General features: G+C 40.4%; 1 protein-coding gene across 1 annotated transcript in view; it reads right to left on the bottom strand.

Moving 5' to 3' along the window:
* Positions 1–17749, bottom strand: part of otog (otogelin) — a 178412-nt gene that overhangs the window by 75647 nt on the left and 85016 nt on the right. Inside the window, 4 exon segments of the mRNA XM_061701282.1 lie at positions 12845–13123; positions 13807–13977; positions 15013–15039; positions 16156–16312. Coding sequence (XP_061557266.1) covers positions 12845–13123; positions 13807–13977; positions 15013–15039; positions 16156–16312 — 634 coding nt within the window.

Genomic DNA, 17749 nt, shown 5'->3' with positions numbered 1-17749 from the left:
GAATAACGGACCCAAAAAGATGTTTATTAAAAATACTAAAATGTCACTGAGGGTTTGCTACAAGAAATATGATGTTTGGAGTCAAAGGGGAATGGGAATTCCCCTTTGACTCCAAAGGGGAATGTATAGGGAATCATATGTATAGGAAAATGTATAGGCAATCACATATATGGGCGATTGGGTTGGTATAGGTTCACAGCATTGCTAAATGATGAGCAAAGCCCGCTCTATGAAGAAGTAATACAAGTTGTTCCTAGGCAGATAAGCTCTAGGGACGTGCCTGCGCAACCTGTTTCCCCTACCCAGGGAAAATAGGTAGTGGCTCAAAGCAGGATGGTTAATTGCAGGACCAGCGCACCCCCCGCACCCCCCCTCAGTGGATTGTGACCACCTGGAAGTGGGTGTGGCGAGGGTTGAATCGAATGTTAAAAGATGTGAGAGGAGACTTGTACAGACTACTTCCCCCTGAGAGGGCCACTCGTGCTCATCAGAGAGAAGAACGAATGAGGATGTCTTCGTCCCTGGGCGACTCGTCGGCAACAGCGAGCACTCAGTTGCGGAACTATGCACTGCAATCACCATATGTGTGGTGTGACTCCTCAGCCAAACCGGTCTACGACAACGAGCTCCCTTTGGAGGTAATCAGAGAGCCGCCTGCAGTTGAAGAACAGTGTGACGAGCCCCACTACATTCTCCCGAGTGATTGCCTGAGTCCAGAAGTCCCACAAGACAACACCCTGTACTTGACTCCAATATCCGAACAACATGACCCTTCCTTTATGGGGACACACCCAACCTAGATCCCGGACCTGGTTTATAAGGAAGGACCAGGCCCCTGTTCCTGTAGCCGATGTGACCCCTACATCCCTATGAGACCTCTGGATGTACAAGTACAACTCCCTAAGAACCCATGGCTCAAGGTAACATTACTACTTACAATTACTTACAATAATAATAGGCGACTTTGAAGAAGCTAACTTTGAAGGCATGTACGAACCTCAAATTCTCGACGTAGTCCCAGTGAGACATGGAACCGCTAAAGAATATGGCGAGACCTGCTGGGAGCCGAGCTGACGCTCCATAAAAGTTAACTGGACAGTTGAAAATGCAAGACCGAGCCTTAAAAAAAAAACAATGGAATCACCAAATACAGAAAGGACTAAGACTTAACGACGGGACTGGCCTGACATTACTGAAAGAGAAGACCAATATTGAACAAGTTATCCAGAAAGAAGGACTGGGATCCTTAATATGGAAGGCAAAACAGTTTATGGACAATGAGAAGGATACTTCAGTGATAGGCATCATGGTGCTGGAGAAAGAAGTCCAGAAGATGGTTAAGCACTATAGTGATGAAGGTACCCGTTTTTTCGAAGTAGATTATGGAATGGCCCAAAAAGGTATCCTGGTCAACCGATAAACAATACCTGCGTGAACCAGTACCCAAGATGGCAGCCCTGTTGGCACTGCTTTAATCTCACCTGTGTAGAGTATATTGGTTTGGGATAAGGACAATTAATTTTGGACAAAGAATACGCCAAAGAATACATCCGATTGGCGTTTAACGTTAGAATCAAACTCTTTGTCTCGTAAAGGAGCACCACGTCTCTTTTTATATTCGTAGATTTTAGGAAAAGTGACGAAAAACCTCTGTCTCATAATCTGAAGGTTGCTTCAGGAATGAAATACGAGTCCTCGATTTCAGCGGCTTTACTATTAGACTCAAGCACACACAAAGCATGACAGGAAGTGGGATTTTATAGAAAATTTAATTATCTCTAAAAGGGGAAACTACAGGGAAACAATGCAGAGAGACAACAACAAAAAACAAGGTACAGTTAAACATTCTTAAAGAAGGCTGAATTTGTGGGATAAGCTTGGAATGAGAATGTGCGGGGAGCTATGCGAAGCTGCGAATTTCTGTTACCGTTGTGATAATTCAATTATGCACCAATTTGTACCTAGGAATAGCAGGCTGCACTTATGTTGCGTAGGATAGAATTTAGACCAGCTGGTCAGTCTTCCAGGTGGCTGGGCTGGGTCGCCGAACAGGTGTATCCAACGGAAAAGGAAGGAATAAAAAAAAGAAGGCAAAAACAGACAAAAAGCAAAGGTAGGGTGGCCGAAGCGCCTTGGTGACGGTGTTCGTCACGGGCTCAGAGAAGACTTGTATCGCACTTCCTTCTGGACAGATCTTTTTTATCCACAAGCTACCCCACACGCACCAAAGCGTGGTTTCGGGGCATGGCCGCATGCTTCTGCCCGTGTTGTTGACCAATACTGGCCACTCATGCCAGAGTAGCATCTGGTCCATTTGCACACTGACTGTGGAGTATCTGCAACATTTGCACAATCAACATTGTCCCAGATTATCGCACTACTTGTCACTTTAAACTGCATACACTCCGTGAAGTCTCTGCGCCCTTTGCACAATGGTCACTGCACCGGAATATTGCTATATTAGTCATTCAAACTGCTTTAAGTGCTAGAGGACTGCATCTTTGTACAATTGTCCCAAAAAAACAAAAACAAAAAATGTACTGGCATTACCAGATTAACCCTTTATTGCTCAGTGACTGTTTTTTTGTCAATGTCTTTATGTCTCAAAGTGTTCTCTGTCAATTGACTGTCTGTTGTCGTACGAGAGCGGCTCCAACTGCTGGAGACAAATTCCTTGTGTGTTTTTTGGACATACTTGGCAAATAAAGATGATTCTGATTCTGATGTGAGTGAAACATAATATTGGTGTCTGTATCTAACCTGGGTATGCTACGGTTGTACTGGACGTTGGGACCCTCACCAACCCATGTGCCCGTTTTTGTAGTATCTGTTGTTAAGACACTGACTTTGCGGTTTTACTTTAACATTTATACATTGGAATTGGGCCACTTTTTGGTCTACATACATGGGCGAATAAACATTAACAAGTCAACTCCTAAAGGCATAGCTGAAACTGTTTTGATTGTATTATGGGCAGCCATTGATGTAGGTGCCATTAAGTTATCAGATGCTATATGGGGCAGTGTTAGATATATTGTAGAAGTTATCATTTATTTGCTTAGCTTGCATTAGTATTATGGACAATGTTTAGAAAGAAAGATGTCTCGCCTTCAAGAAGATGACTCAGCAGGAATCATCTGAGAGAAGGACGTGGCCGGGACGTGGCAGGTGCCATGTTTTCACCTTGAAACCCTACCCTTAGTGTGTTGTGTCTTGTAGCTTAGTACGTTATGTCTTGTAAACTTAGAAACCTCCCTATTTTCAAATAAATGCAGGAGCGACGGGAGAGATTGTTTTGAGCATGTTGAGAGGCTGTAATCTGAACAATCTCCCATGCGCCCTCCTCATGAGAAAAAGAAACCAGCGTCTTCATTCCTTTTGTGTCTATTTTTTATAATGTTGGGCAAGATAAATCCAACATTAAATTGGTCCTTCGAGCCGGATGTCAACACACCCGAGGATTCCAGTTGTGGAGCCGACACCCAGTTAAGAGACCGTGGCCACGGCAATTGAGACCCTTTCCGGGACTGGTCTTCGTACTCCTCAACTGGGATCTGAAGGTTGACGACAATCCACAGGATTGAAGACGACTGGTGAGTTAAATTTTTTTTTAATTTTTTAAAGAGTGAATGTATCGCGCGACAAAGAAGTCTGCGGCGAAATAAACCTTGTGTAATACTAGTCACTGGCAAGTAACTGATGGACGGCGGAGTCCGACAAATTCCGCATGGACGGCGGAGTCCGATACGTGCTAAAATTCCGTGTTAAAATTAAAAAAATAAATAAATAAATAAAGGACGGCGGAGTCATAGACGTACTTAAAATTCCGTGCCTTTGTGTTTCCGTGTTTCCATGTTTTCGTGTGTTTGTTAAAACGTTACTAATATCGTGTGTGTGTGTATAAGTATGGATGTAAGAGACTGGATTGTAAGTGACAACTGAGTTTGGAAGCAGAGGCAAGAATCCTCCGCCCCATTTGGGGTAGAAGGTTGAGGTTTACCATAACTCAGACATTCATTGTCACCCAGTCATTTTTTGAATAAAGTCAGTATTAGGTGCGAATAAACTGACTTCCAAATTCACAAAAATGGGAAACAATAACAATAAAACGAATCCAACAGAAAGCCTGACGTGTAAAGATTGGAAATGTGTACAACTTCAAAACCCTTCCAAAATAAAACATTTAAACACGCGGATAACCAAATACGGTTTCGCTGGCTAGCTAAATTCGCAAAAATTAGTTCAACTTCGAAATGAAATAGAGGGTCGACACAAAAATAATATATCACAAATGGAAAAAGATGGATTTGACGACTTACTTTTTGGCTAAACATGGCGTCTAAAAGAGAAAAAGGAGAGGAGAAAAAGAAATACTATCGAGGCAAAGAGGGAGATAATTTTAGAGGACGCGGCAGGGTAAGATATGGTCGAAAATGTTATGATAATACCATCTGTTGGTGCTGTGGCGATAAAGGCCACATCGCACGTAACTGCCCTAAGAAAAATAACAGAGAATACGGACAAACAACCGCATGACTAAGCCAACCTGATTCCCAACTCAACAAATCCTCTTGTTTAATTATTACAGAGAATGAGGAAGTGGATTTCAATTTACAGGACATTCTGAGTTTGGACACAAAAAAAAACCTGAAATAACCTTGTCAATAAATGGGAAAGAAATTAAATTTCCTTGCGATACAAAAGCATGTAGGGAAAAGATCCCAGGTTCCAAACTATCGGGACATAAGGCAATAGTTAAATTTACAAATAGGCAAATTACTTTTGCCATGGAACTTGAACTTGAGCCTGTGTGGATTAGAGAGAGTTCTCCCTCAGGGGAGAACTTGTAAAATGCCAATTTTCGAAGTCCCGGAGTGCCCTGTGAATTTGTTGGGAAGAGATGGCTTATTCCAACTAGGATTTATACTCATTCCATCTTCAAATGAAAATATTGTAGTGAAACGAAAACATGAATTAAAAAGAGACAACCTCTATATGACACTAGAAAACAGAGAGAGTACATTCTATTATACAATCGATATCCCAGACAAACCACCGTTAAACATGGGAGAGGCCCTGTTGTCTGCAGCCTTGCAGCTTATCACACAAATAGAAGATAAAAAAACAAAAGAAAAACAATAATGAGCTGCATATAACACTGTGGTACAAAAACACGCCCAAAGCAAGACCCAGTAGATGAAAACAAGTTACGACATGCGACACCTGATAAAATTACTGTAGATTATCTGTACTCAGACAATGAAGCAAAAGTCGCGGCAGGAATTATTTTACTGGACAAATTAAAGGAACTGTGTAAAAATACAAGTGTCCCACGTATTACATTGTGCAAAGATTATAGGTCACAATGGAAACATGTGGGAACATTACTGAAACAAGGATAGGAGACAAATGATTGGCGACAAATAGAAAACAAACTGGAATACAGTGCGTCAACTGGTCTAATCAGAAATGCGATGTTTCGGACAACGCAGGCTGATGAAGGGAGACACATGCATCCTGTATGATTGGACCAAATGATCCTCACTGAAATTGATGAAGAAATATTGACATAAGCAATGCTTTCTTTTCTATACCAATAGAAAAGAACAGTCAAATTTGGTTTGCATTTAAATTTGAGGGAGAAAATATATATTTACTAGATTACCACAAGGTTACTGTGAAAGTCCAACCATTTATTCACAAGTAATAATAACAAGCATGTCTAAATTCACTCCCCCAGGAGGGAGCGACATGCAAAGATTCATTAGCCTTACTGCGTCATCTAGCAGAGGAGGGACATAAAGTTAACAAAAATAAATTGCAATGGTGTAAAAAACAAGTCAAATATCTAGGACATATTCTAAGTGTGGGAGGAAGGACTATATTAGAAGACAGAAAAGCTACAATTTTAAAAAACCCTAAACCACAAACAAAGAAACATATGATGTCATTTTTAGGCCTGACAAATTATTGGAGAGCATGGATTCAAAACTATGCAGAAATTATTGCACCATTGTCAAAATTGATGTATGAAGCAAACCTTAAAATGACATCACCTGTTCTATGGAATACAGAGGCGGAAAAGACCTTCTGTGACATTAAACAACATTTGGTGTCCAGTGCTGCGCGCAGCCTTCCAAATTTAATGATAAAACATTCATTTAAATGGTAGATTGTAAAAGCTATGACATGACCTCCGTACTTACACAACAATACGGTGATATGCTAAGACTATGGGCTTATTTTTTGACTAAATTGGACAACGTGACGTGTGCATTATTGCATTGTGTCGGAGCAGTTGTGGCACCTTCGATGGCAATAGAGAGCAGTTCCACGATTGTGTTATTTCATCCATTAACTCTTAAGGTCCCACATACAGTGTCTGCTCTCCTATTGCAAACCAATATGGCGTTTTTAACACCTGCAAGATATTTATCTTGCATGGCCATCTTGCTGTCACAACCACATTTGACTGTTGAGCGATGCACAACCTTAAATCCAGCCACACTAACACCCTTACCTGATGAAGGCACGCGGCATGATTGTCAGGAATTGGCCGAACAAACTGCTGAATTAGTAGCATTAACCGAGGCATGCAAACTAAAAATAAATAAAGATGGTACAATCTATACTGATAGCCAGTAAGAGGGTTCCACAACAAGAACGCAATTCAAAGTGCAAAACTACAAAATGAAATTTACATTAGCAAAGAGAAAAAAAAAAAAAGCCTATTCAAATGGGCTGCTATATTGAGCCATGCTGTGTCACATGTCTCAACAGGAGGGATGGTAAGACAGATAAATCAATATTATACAACTTATGGTTTTAATTCTTATTAAAAAATAATAATAATAATAATTTGTAGAGCATGTATGATTTGTGCTAGGTATAATCCACAAGGCAATTTGAGGCCCAGGAGAGGAATATTGAATTAAACCAAAGTGAAGGAAAAAAGTATTGTTTGGTTATCATAGATGCATTTTCTAAATGGATCGAATTATTCTCAATAAAATCACCTGATGCTCTGACGGTGGCAAAAGCACTATGTAAAGACATCATTCCAAAATATGGCATACCTGAAACCATTTACAGCGATAATGGGACTCATTTTGTAAATCAAATAATCAATAAAATAGGAACCATGTTCCACATCAATTTGAAAAACCATTGTGCTTACCACCTTCAGAGTGTAGGTCCAATGGAAAGAATGAATGGGACAATAAAAAATAGCAGAAAGAAACACATGGGTTAATTTAACACACTGTAAAAGAGTCATTTCAGCTGAGTACTCAAATAGGGAAGGTGAGCAAAAGTCTGATAACGGAGCGGGAGCAGATGTGGAGATTCTGAAAACGCTTGCTGGTCAGTGAAGAAAAAAGACACCGACCCGTTTAGTGAGAACTCAGCAGAATGGCACACCCGCGTTGGTTACGAGATTCGATGAGTTGTTACATAGCAACTTTGGTTACTATAGTGTTGATTTTGTTTTGTGGTACATGAGACGTCCCACCCTAAATGATACAACGCATTTTTTAGATAGGAAATCACCTACCAACTGGACCAATATGACCTACCCAATAATAAAAAATTTGGAAGCATTAACTCGTATCAAAAGGAGTACAGTTGATGATCAGAACTGTGGGCATGACCTCCAAATGCGGCAAAAGTTTAATATTTTGTGCCCCCCAAAATCAAGATACTTTAATCATAATTCCATATGCGGCTCTCACCAATGATGCTCAAGAGAATGGGCAGAATTGGGGATTGGTGAAACAGGTTATGATTGTTCCAGTTGGTCACAAAAAATAGCAAAAGAATATAGAAAGAAGTTTAACATAAGCAAAACGGCCCATAGTTTAATATTGAAATACAAATCAAGTCACCCAGTGTGTTTGATGATGAGTTTGTGGGCATATTCTGGCGGAAAAGATCCCCACTTCCGAGTAGCATTGTGTTATGGCAACCGTGTTGAACCAGAAATGCCATTAAAAAACTTCAAAGAAAAGTGAACACATTTTAATGGTTAATAACATAACTACTGATGATTGGTTCCTTGTAGTCACAGGAGTTTCAGGACAAAATAACAATTGGTTACTATTGGTGGAACAAGCAGCAAATGTAGCGAGAAAAGATTGTGTGGTTTGCATGGATCCCAGGCCTTTGTTGCGCATAGTTCCGGCACAATTATCACAAGATTGTATTATTCCATTAATGAACGCTACTGTACCAACTGAGAGGTGTAAATCATGGGATCCTACATATCCCGTAACAGAAGCAGATAAACACAAACCGATGTTTTCTATTTTAGTAGCACCAAATAATCTCACTTGTATAAACATGATTAGTAAAGGAAAAAAAAATTGGACCACTTAACGACACACAGTGTAAAGTAACCTTAAAAGTCGGACCAAATTTTATGCCAGTATCACGGAGCGACATCTGGTTTGATAGATGACCTCAAGATATATCTGGATTGTGCGCTATTATCACTTTGATATTGCACGTGTCAGTATACCCTATGCCTGTTCAAGATTTAATGGAAAGGGCACCAATGTTTTTGTCCAATCTAGAACATAGACAAAAAATAGATTTATCCTGGCAGAGGCAAAATTATCCAATATAAAATATACATCAACGCCATAGGTGTTCCTCCTGGGGTTCCTAATCAATACAAATTAGCTGACCAAGTTGCAGGAGGACTTCATATGCTGGTGGTGTACGATTAATAAAAATGTTGATGGGATAAACTATATCCACTTCAATGTACAGAGATTAGGAAATTGGACTCAGAGTGGGTTGGAAGCTGTGCATGAGCAGCTCAAAGCTACCTCTTCAAGGACGTTCCAAAACCGCATAGCTGTCGACACGCTCCTCGCAAGAGAGGGAGGTGTTTGCGGTATGTTTGGAGAACAAACAATAGTGCTTCAGATGGCAGCTTGACCAGAGCCATCGATGGTCTACGGACCCTCAATCAACACTCCTTGTGGGACAGCTGGATGGACGTTTATGGTAAATATAAAACCCTAATTTCACCAATATTGATATCAATTGCTGTTTTTGCAGCCATTCTGACATTTCGTGGATGTTGTTGTATTCCATGCATTCGGGCTTTAATCAGTAAATTAATCACCACAGCCATAACCCCCATGGAGAACCGTATGGAGCTGATGTATCCATTACTGTTTGATGATAAAGATAATGATGATGATGATGATTTTGCTTTAACTGATTTGTTTCCTGATTCAGATGATTACGATGTTTAAACTACAACATTCATGTATGACAAATTTACTTGAGTATAAATGTATTTGTTTCATAAAAATGATTCTACAGTTAAAAAATCGAAATGAAGTGACTGTAAGATGATATGAGAATTTGTGCAAATACATGATAAACAGGAGGGAAATGTTAGATATATTGTAGAAGTTATCATTTATTTGCTTAGCTTGCATTAGTATTATGGACAATGTTTAGAAAGAAAGATGTCTCGCCTTCAAGAAGATGACTCAGCAGGAATCATCTGAGAGAAGGACGTGGCCGGGACGTGGCAGGTGCCATGTTTTCACCTTGAAACCCTACCCCTTAGTGTGTTGTGTCTTGTAGCTTCGTACGTTATGTCTTGTAAACTTAGAAACCTCCTTATTTTCAAATAAATGCAGGAGCGACGGGAGAGATTGTTTAGAGCGTGTTGAGAGGCTGTCACCTGAACAATCTCCCATGCGCCCTCCTCATGAGAAAAAGAAACCAGCGTCTTCATTCCTTTTGTGTCTATTTTTTATAATGTTGGGCAAGATAAATCCAACAGGCAGTTATAACTGCACTGTGTATCATGTGCCTAGTCTCTCAGTTACAACCACGATCTTGGAGAATGTGGATATTTCGAACTGCCAAACTTGTAAGATGGGGAGTAAATTGGGGAGTCATTGCCCTTCTACTGTGGTATGAATTTGTTACTCTAATGGCCCAAGTAACCTTGTTCATGATATACGCTGCCTTTTTTACTTTGCCCCTACCACAAAGGGAGGGAGGTCTAAAGGTCAGGCGGTTGTGCTCAGTGATCAAATCAGGACTGGATCTCGTAAATGTAAGGCTAAGGAACAACCTTTGCCACCCTCTAAAACTTTAGTATAGCAAATGGATAAAGAGGGATGAATTAGATAGGCCAGATGGGATTTTTGCTCAGTTTCTTTTTGTATTTTACTTTTTTCATGTCTAGGACTGTGTTGGACTCTGTTTTAGGCAAAACGCATACCTAGGTGCGTTCTTTGCAGGATGTTTAATATGAGATGGGCCTGGGTCAGCACCTTCTGGGGTGCGTGCTGCTTCCATCGTGATCCTGGCCGTGGATGGTTCCTGCCTAACGGTCTGTATCTGCCTGAAGGTGAGTCTTTCCCCCATCTGATCTGGCCATCTTCCCGGAGCCCAAAAGGAGGACAGCAGTGAGAGGGCTACGCCTGATGGCCATGACCCCGACGAAACCACAAGAGCCGATGAGTGTGTGATCATCAAGGACGGAGATGAGGTCTTTGGAACCTTTCCGGCTGTCCTTAATCCAAACCCTCCTCCTGGCCATGATCCAGAAGCAACTCCAGGGCCAGCTCTCACCCCAAAACCTGCCCCTAACCCCATACTGACCCTCTCTTCTATTTGTCAAATTGACCCAGTGTCACCCGCGATGAATGCTGAATGTGATTCTGATGCCTGACGCTTAGCCTCATTCTCAGGGTATGGGTCCTGAACTTGAATCTGAGGAGGGTGTGTCAAGTTTTGGCATAATGTAATAAATGATGTGTATGATTGATGGTACAAAATATGCCTAAATTACTGATCGGATACAGGTCCAGAAAACTATTATTATGATTGACCAGATGTACCATAAATCTTCACCAGATGGCATGTCTTTTAAACAGACACGCCAATACAGTCTTATACTCATTTGCTTGCTCAATGCAATCTGTAACAGCTTTTCGCGGCATATCATATATTATTCTTTATGGTAACTAAGGGCTAGAACCCACAATCATTTGTACCCACACTATGATATGCGAGTTAGACCTTTTCATTGTATAAGCGGGAAAATGCAATGAAATGTTATTTACTGAGTACATTGTGTCATATTGTATGTCTTCAATGATGTTTGATGTATGAGTATGTTATGCATAGATATAATGTTTTAGGAAAGACTGATCAGATGTGAGCTTTTGCTCCCCAGAGCAGAAGGGAGAGAGTATTGGGAAATAGGTTACTGAAGTCATCGCCATAGTAACGCTGTGTACTAAAAACAAGAGATGTATGAGGAAGTGAAACTTCTGTTGAAACTAGAGTGAACTGGTTCTGACTGGTTCGGTAATGCTCTTATTGGCCAAAGTAAAGCTTGTAGGAGTAAGTGAAACTTCTGTTAAAACTAAGAACTTAAAATAGAGCGAACTGGTTCTGACTGATTCTGTAGTGCTCTTATTGGCCAAGTAAAGCCAAGAGGGTTGGCCCAAAGCCCATGGTACGGCAGTCCTATTATAAGTCGACAACTTCTGCTTTTAGTGCTCTTGTTCTCCCCTCGGTCAGCAACTGAGGTCCAGCAGAAGCTATCATATCTATCTTGTGTAAGACACAAGATGATTACAGAGGGTGCTTCTAAAAATATGGCTTGAAAAATCTTCGACAAAGATTAGGTAAAATTGAATAGAGGAGTTTTGCAACGACCTTAGGGACAGCCCTTGACCGCTGTCCTCTCAGCCCATACCTATTCTTAATACAAATTTTTGAAGCAGCAGCTCGTCTGAAGGCTGCTCGACCTGATCAATCAAATATTCCTTTTTGAATTGGACTTCATTTTTAGCATGTTTTGGATGGATTCTCATTTTCATTTACCATCGAATGAGATTTTGAATGTAACCAACTATTTCCTTGATCTTATGTTTTTGGACTTTTGGTTTTCATCTCAAAGGATCGGCTTGGAATATTTGATCTCATTTGTGAGTGAGGAGAGGTGGGTAGAGTAGCCAAATATTGTACTCAAGTAACAGTACTGCGACTTGACAAAAATGTGACGAGTAAAAATAAAAAGTAGTCCTCCCAAAAATTATTTGAGTAAGAGTAACAAGTACAGTGTAAAAACTACTCAAATACTGAGTAAATGGTGAGCACCTTCTGATTTTTTTTAAATAAAAGCATGAACATCAATGAAATAAAGATAACGCATTAAAATGCAAATGTGCAAATTCTGATATTGGTGTGTGTATGTGTGTATACACTGTGAGCGAGCTTAGCAGGTATCTCAAGAGATGCATGTTTTACAGTTTCTTGTGATAAAATAGGGATAATATGGGCTAATATGCACAGGGGAAAAAAACAACAAAACAGCTGCAATTTTGGTGCCAAAGGTGCAGGGGAGCCGAGGGTAAGCGTAATCTGACAAACTTTACAAAGGAGACACATGCCGCTCTGTTTTTAGCTGCAATGACAACAGAACCACGAGCACTGATACCAGTTGAACCCTGGCATCAAGCCTTCACGGACAGCTGAGTGAAGCCTGAAATACCCGGGAAGGGAAACAATTTACAATTACAATTTACCTCCAGTACCTTACAACAATTGCAACATAAGCTTGACCTTCACTTCTATCATCTCATAAATAATGTATGAACTGGCAACCCTACTGAGTTAACAAAATAAAAAAATCATTACTGTTCTTTCTAAGCTGCTATTTCTACTGTTGTTACTTGCACAGTGGCTTGTGCTGTGCCAATGTGACTTATTTTATTAACTTTCACTTTCTCACATTTTTCCATCAGTTTCCTTGTTTTTCAACTGAACTTGATTACTGTATCGGGTCAGTCAGCGATACCTGTGAGTCTGAAAAGAGTGGCCCTGCGGAAGCTGTCTGTGTGACGATACTTGAGCAGGTGGAGGTGAGGGAGGGTGGCCTGTAAGAAGAATCCAGGCTTTGCGTGGGATTCCAGGGAGTCATATCCTGAGACCCACGTGTCCCTGTGTAGCACAAAAGTGGCTCGTTCCCAGAATCCCTCGCTTTCCTCCCACTTGACCAGCTTCAACTGGCCACTGGGGCTCACATACAGAAAGTGATTGGGTCTGTGTGCTGCTTCAAAGGATATCCGTGATGTATCTATTGAAAAAATAAAATAAAATAGAATGATCCTCAATGGACAGTTACAGTTACACTGTCATCAACATCATGGCATCAGTTTCTTGAGAATTTTGCGGCAGGAAACAGTATATAAGAACATCTTATTTGTCATAATCTCCTCTTATATACATGTTCTTCTGTTATAAGTCTAAGCCAACACAAATACAGTATATACAGTCATATATACTGGCCAACGGGGGAAACACTGTTGATGCTGTTGTTTAAAAAAATAAAATAAAATAGACTTAATCTGACGGGAACTTAAAAACGAAGAAGGCCATACACTAAAATATTCAAGGATATCCATCATTACCGATGCCACTTATTCTATTCAAGGTCATGAGAAAAGCAAAGCCAATCCCAGCTGACTTAAGATGAGAATGGGGTACTCCCTGGACTGATCACCCGTCAGTCACAAGACTGACATGTAGAGAAAACAATTCACTCTCACATTCACATAGGCAATTTAGAATCTTTGACGAACATATATGGATTTGGGTGTGGGAGGAAGTTGGTGAGAACCCATACAACAGATTAAAACAAATATCGTGCTTGTCTTAAAAAATGATTCAAGGAGTGAGTTCTTGCAATGAACTGTTGATCCAAACCATTAATGGCAAGTCATAAAGCAGAAATCTGAAGAGCTAATAAGAGAAACACACCATGTGGTCGGATTCTGCTCAGGCCTGGTGTCATCATAAAGTGTGACAATGTGCCATTGGTGTCACTGAGATTTCCTCGCTTAAAAAACACTGAGCCGCTGGTCATGCTGGCAACAAGCACCGAAGTCCGTTCTCTGAAGGGGAGCAACCTAAAAGGGCCTTTACCAAGAACTGTAGAAATGAAGCTGTGTTATTGCAGGTTGTTGAAATGAAATGTGCTTCATTTTGTAAATAACCATTTTGTAAGACTGTGGTTCATGCTGTGGTCATTAAAAATATGTTATTCTGCTTCAGAAGTCAAACTGATTGTCTAAATCAAGCACAGACACTGATGGATGATTGCAGAGATTATGAATATTAGGAATGGTCAAATGCATCACTGAAGCTTAGTGACGAACCATCATTTACAAGAAATGTGGCTGGATTTTTTTCTAATGATTGCAATTGGATTTTAAAAACGGTTTAGCATGAAGAAATACTTTACCATTAGTGAGGTTATTCATGGGAGGAAAGGGGTAGGGAGCATTTAGATTGAAATGTAGAGCAATAGAAAAATGACAACTCGTGTAATGAGTCAAGATTGACCCTGTTCCACAGTGTCAGGTTCAGACAAGGGGCAGATTAATTCATGTTCACATTATGCTTTGTGTGCTCTTAAAGCTTGCAATGTAGAAGCTATCATACTGCTAGATCTTAAAGAGAAGAAATGCATTCATTCATCTTCATCCTCTTATCCGCACTTGGGTCGCGAGCGTGCTGGAGCCTATCCCAGCTATCTTTGGGCGAAGGGCGGGGTACACCCAGAACTGGTCACCAGCCAATCGAAGGGCACATATAAACAAACAATCATTCACACTTCGGGGCAATTTAGAGTATTCAATTAACCTACCCTGCGTGTTTTTGGGATGTGGGAGAAAACCCACGCAGGCACGGGGAGAAGATGCAAACTCCACACAGGCGGGGCCGGGATTTGAACCCCGGTCCTCAGAACTGTGAGGTAGGTGTGCTAACCAGTCGCCCACCGTGCCGCCTGGAGCAATGCACTCTTTTAAAAATTTCCTCATAAACTAGTAAAGCAGAGAAAAAAGAAACTGTTTTTGCAACCAAAACACTTGGACCTACGCTATTAGACTCACGAATGACAGCATGAAGCTGAAAATAAGCATGAACTATACTTGGAACAACAAAGTGGAGAGGCTACTATACCTTTGTTGTAGAATTCACAATCATATGCTGCAGAGAGAAGTGCATATACAGTAATAACATAAATGTCTTCAGTTGCAGAATCAAAGTGCTTCATTCTCACAATACATGTCATAAAAGTGTGTAAAAGAAACATTTTATCGTGAATACATTTTATATATATATATATATATATATATATATATACATATATATATATAGATAAATATGACTTCTAAAAGATACCTGCTTCTTAATAAATATACAGTGGGACCTCAATAAAACACAACCCAATATAAGGGATATCGGATAAAACGGACTGTCGGGACAGAACAATATGTCCAAAAATAGATTGCATTTGTCACAAGAATTAGCCGCTGTTGATTATTGGCGCTGTGGCGCAATGCAGGCAGATTGGGACTGAAGTATTTCAGAGTCACAGATATACAATATTACTTGGTACAGTATTATTTGGTACAGTAACAGTTTTTTTTTTTACAAGCTGTTCATCTTTGTCAACGAATTTGGAACTAGGAAGCAAACTAATTCCTCGTGGCTCTGGATGAAATGTGGAACTTTCAAACATTTTGAAGCTTTTTTTAATATTTATTTACAATACCTTTGTACTGTGCTGGGTGTTTTAGACCTAATCTACCCTGCATTCCTATGAACCTCTACCATACTATTATAAAAACTTTCTCGACTCTTAAACATCTTTTAGTCTTTATGATTTTTCCTTTTGTTTTTGTATTTTTACAATTTTAATGTTTTAGGCTAGGAAGTGTTTATTTTACCACCAAAAATTACAGTATACCCTCACAATCCCATGATATGGCGAATTATGCACAATATGAGTATGAAAAAAAATCCGCAATGCGCTGAATCCGCAATAAGTGAACCACGATAAAGCGATATATGTATATATATATATATATACATATATATATACATATATATATACATATATATATACATATATATATACATATATATATATATATATATATATATATATATATACATATATATATATACATATATATATATATATATACATATATATCCACACACACATGGTGTTCCCTCGGGCACACACACACACACACACATATATATGTATATAAAACACAAATGTATATAAAACACACACATAATATTTCAACTTACGGCACAGAGATGGGGAGCGCCAATCGACAGGAATACCCTGGTGACAGCACCGTTGGGCGTACGCTGCTACACTAGTGCAAAAACATTCACAGTCAACACCCCGATTGCAGCCACAAGTGTCTGCCAAGCAGTTTCTGTAGAACCAGGTAACATCCACCTGAGGGCAAAGGGATCACTTTGAGCAGTCTATTCACAGAACAGATTTTAAACTCTTCCTGTACAGGGTTTGCATGTTCTCGCCGTGCTTAGATGGGTTTTCTTCAGTATTACGGCTTCCTCTCACATTAAAAAAAAACATTCATGTTAGCTAAATTAAAGACTAAATTCTCCATATTTGTGAATGAGAGTTTGTGATTGACTGGCGACCAGTGTAGGATGGACAGACCCTTTCCAAAAAAAAATCACATATCATGGAAAAGTTTATTTATTTCCATAATTCCATTCAAAAAGTTAAACTTTCATAGATTATAGATTCCGGGCCCACAGTTTCAACAATTCTAAGTATTTATTTGTTTATTTTTACATAATTTGGCCTTCCAGCACATAAAACCCACGAAATCAGGAGGAAAAAAAATAGTATACTGTGACGAAATCAGTCCAAATTTTGCTGGCCATAAATGTTTTAAACTGAATGTCACAAACTAATCATCTCCTAAACTCAAAGCACCTGCACAGGTTTCCCAAGGTGTCATTAAATTGCTTCAGTTGGGTTCAATATGGGGAAGACTGCAGACTTGACAACTGGCCAGAAGACCATCATTGATACCCCCCATAAGATGGGTAAGCTACAAAAGTCCATAGCTAAGAAGGATGGCTGTTCACGGAGTGTTGTGTCCAAGCATATTAATGAAAAGTCTAGTGGAAGGAGAAAATGTGGCAGGAGAAGATGCACCAGCAAAAGAGATGATTGTGGGCTTCAGCGGATTATCAAACAGAGAAGATTCAAGAATCTAGCAGAGATCCAGAAAGAGTGGAATGAGGTGGGAGCCACAGCTTCAAAAACCACCACATTCTGACGCATGCGCGAGTTGGGCTACAACTGTCGGGTTCCTCGGGTCAAGCCGCTTCTGAGCCAATGTAGGAAGTGTCTCAACTGGGCTAAGGAGAAGAAGGACTGGACTGTTGGCCAGTGCTCCAAGGTCCTCTTTTCCGATGAAAGTAAAGTGTGCCTTTCATTCAGATGTCATCTTCCAGCACCAAAACCTGTTTTGATACCTATGCCATCACAGTGCTTGACTGGGCAGCCAACTCACTGGATCTAAACCCCATTGAGAATCTATGAGGTATTATCAAGAGGAAAATGAGGGGCGGGGCGCGGCCGGGCACAGACTGTTGTTTGTGCCGATGTACCAAAAAGCAGTTCAGAGTACCCACCCATTTTTGGAGTCCTTGGATGGGGTGCTAAAAGACTCCCATGATGAAAAATCGAGGTTTCCCTTGCCCGGACGGGGTCATCTGGGCCCCCCCAGGCCTGGAGGTGGGGCTCAAAGGCGAGCACCTGGTGGCCGGGCTTGCACTCATGGGGCCCGGCCAGGCACAGACTGAAAGGGTAATGTGGGTCCCCCTTCACATGCACTCACCACCTCTGGGAGGG

The sequence above is a fragment of the Phycodurus eques genome, chromosome 2 (assembly GCF_024500275.1).
Source record: "Phycodurus eques isolate BA_2022a chromosome 2, UOR_Pequ_1.1, whole genome shotgun sequence".
Lineage (NCBI taxonomy): Eukaryota > Metazoa > Chordata > Actinopteri > Syngnathiformes > Syngnathidae > Phycodurus > Phycodurus eques.
The sequence above is the reverse complement of the archived record's forward strand: the minus strand, read 5'-3'. Positions and strand labels throughout refer to the sequence as shown.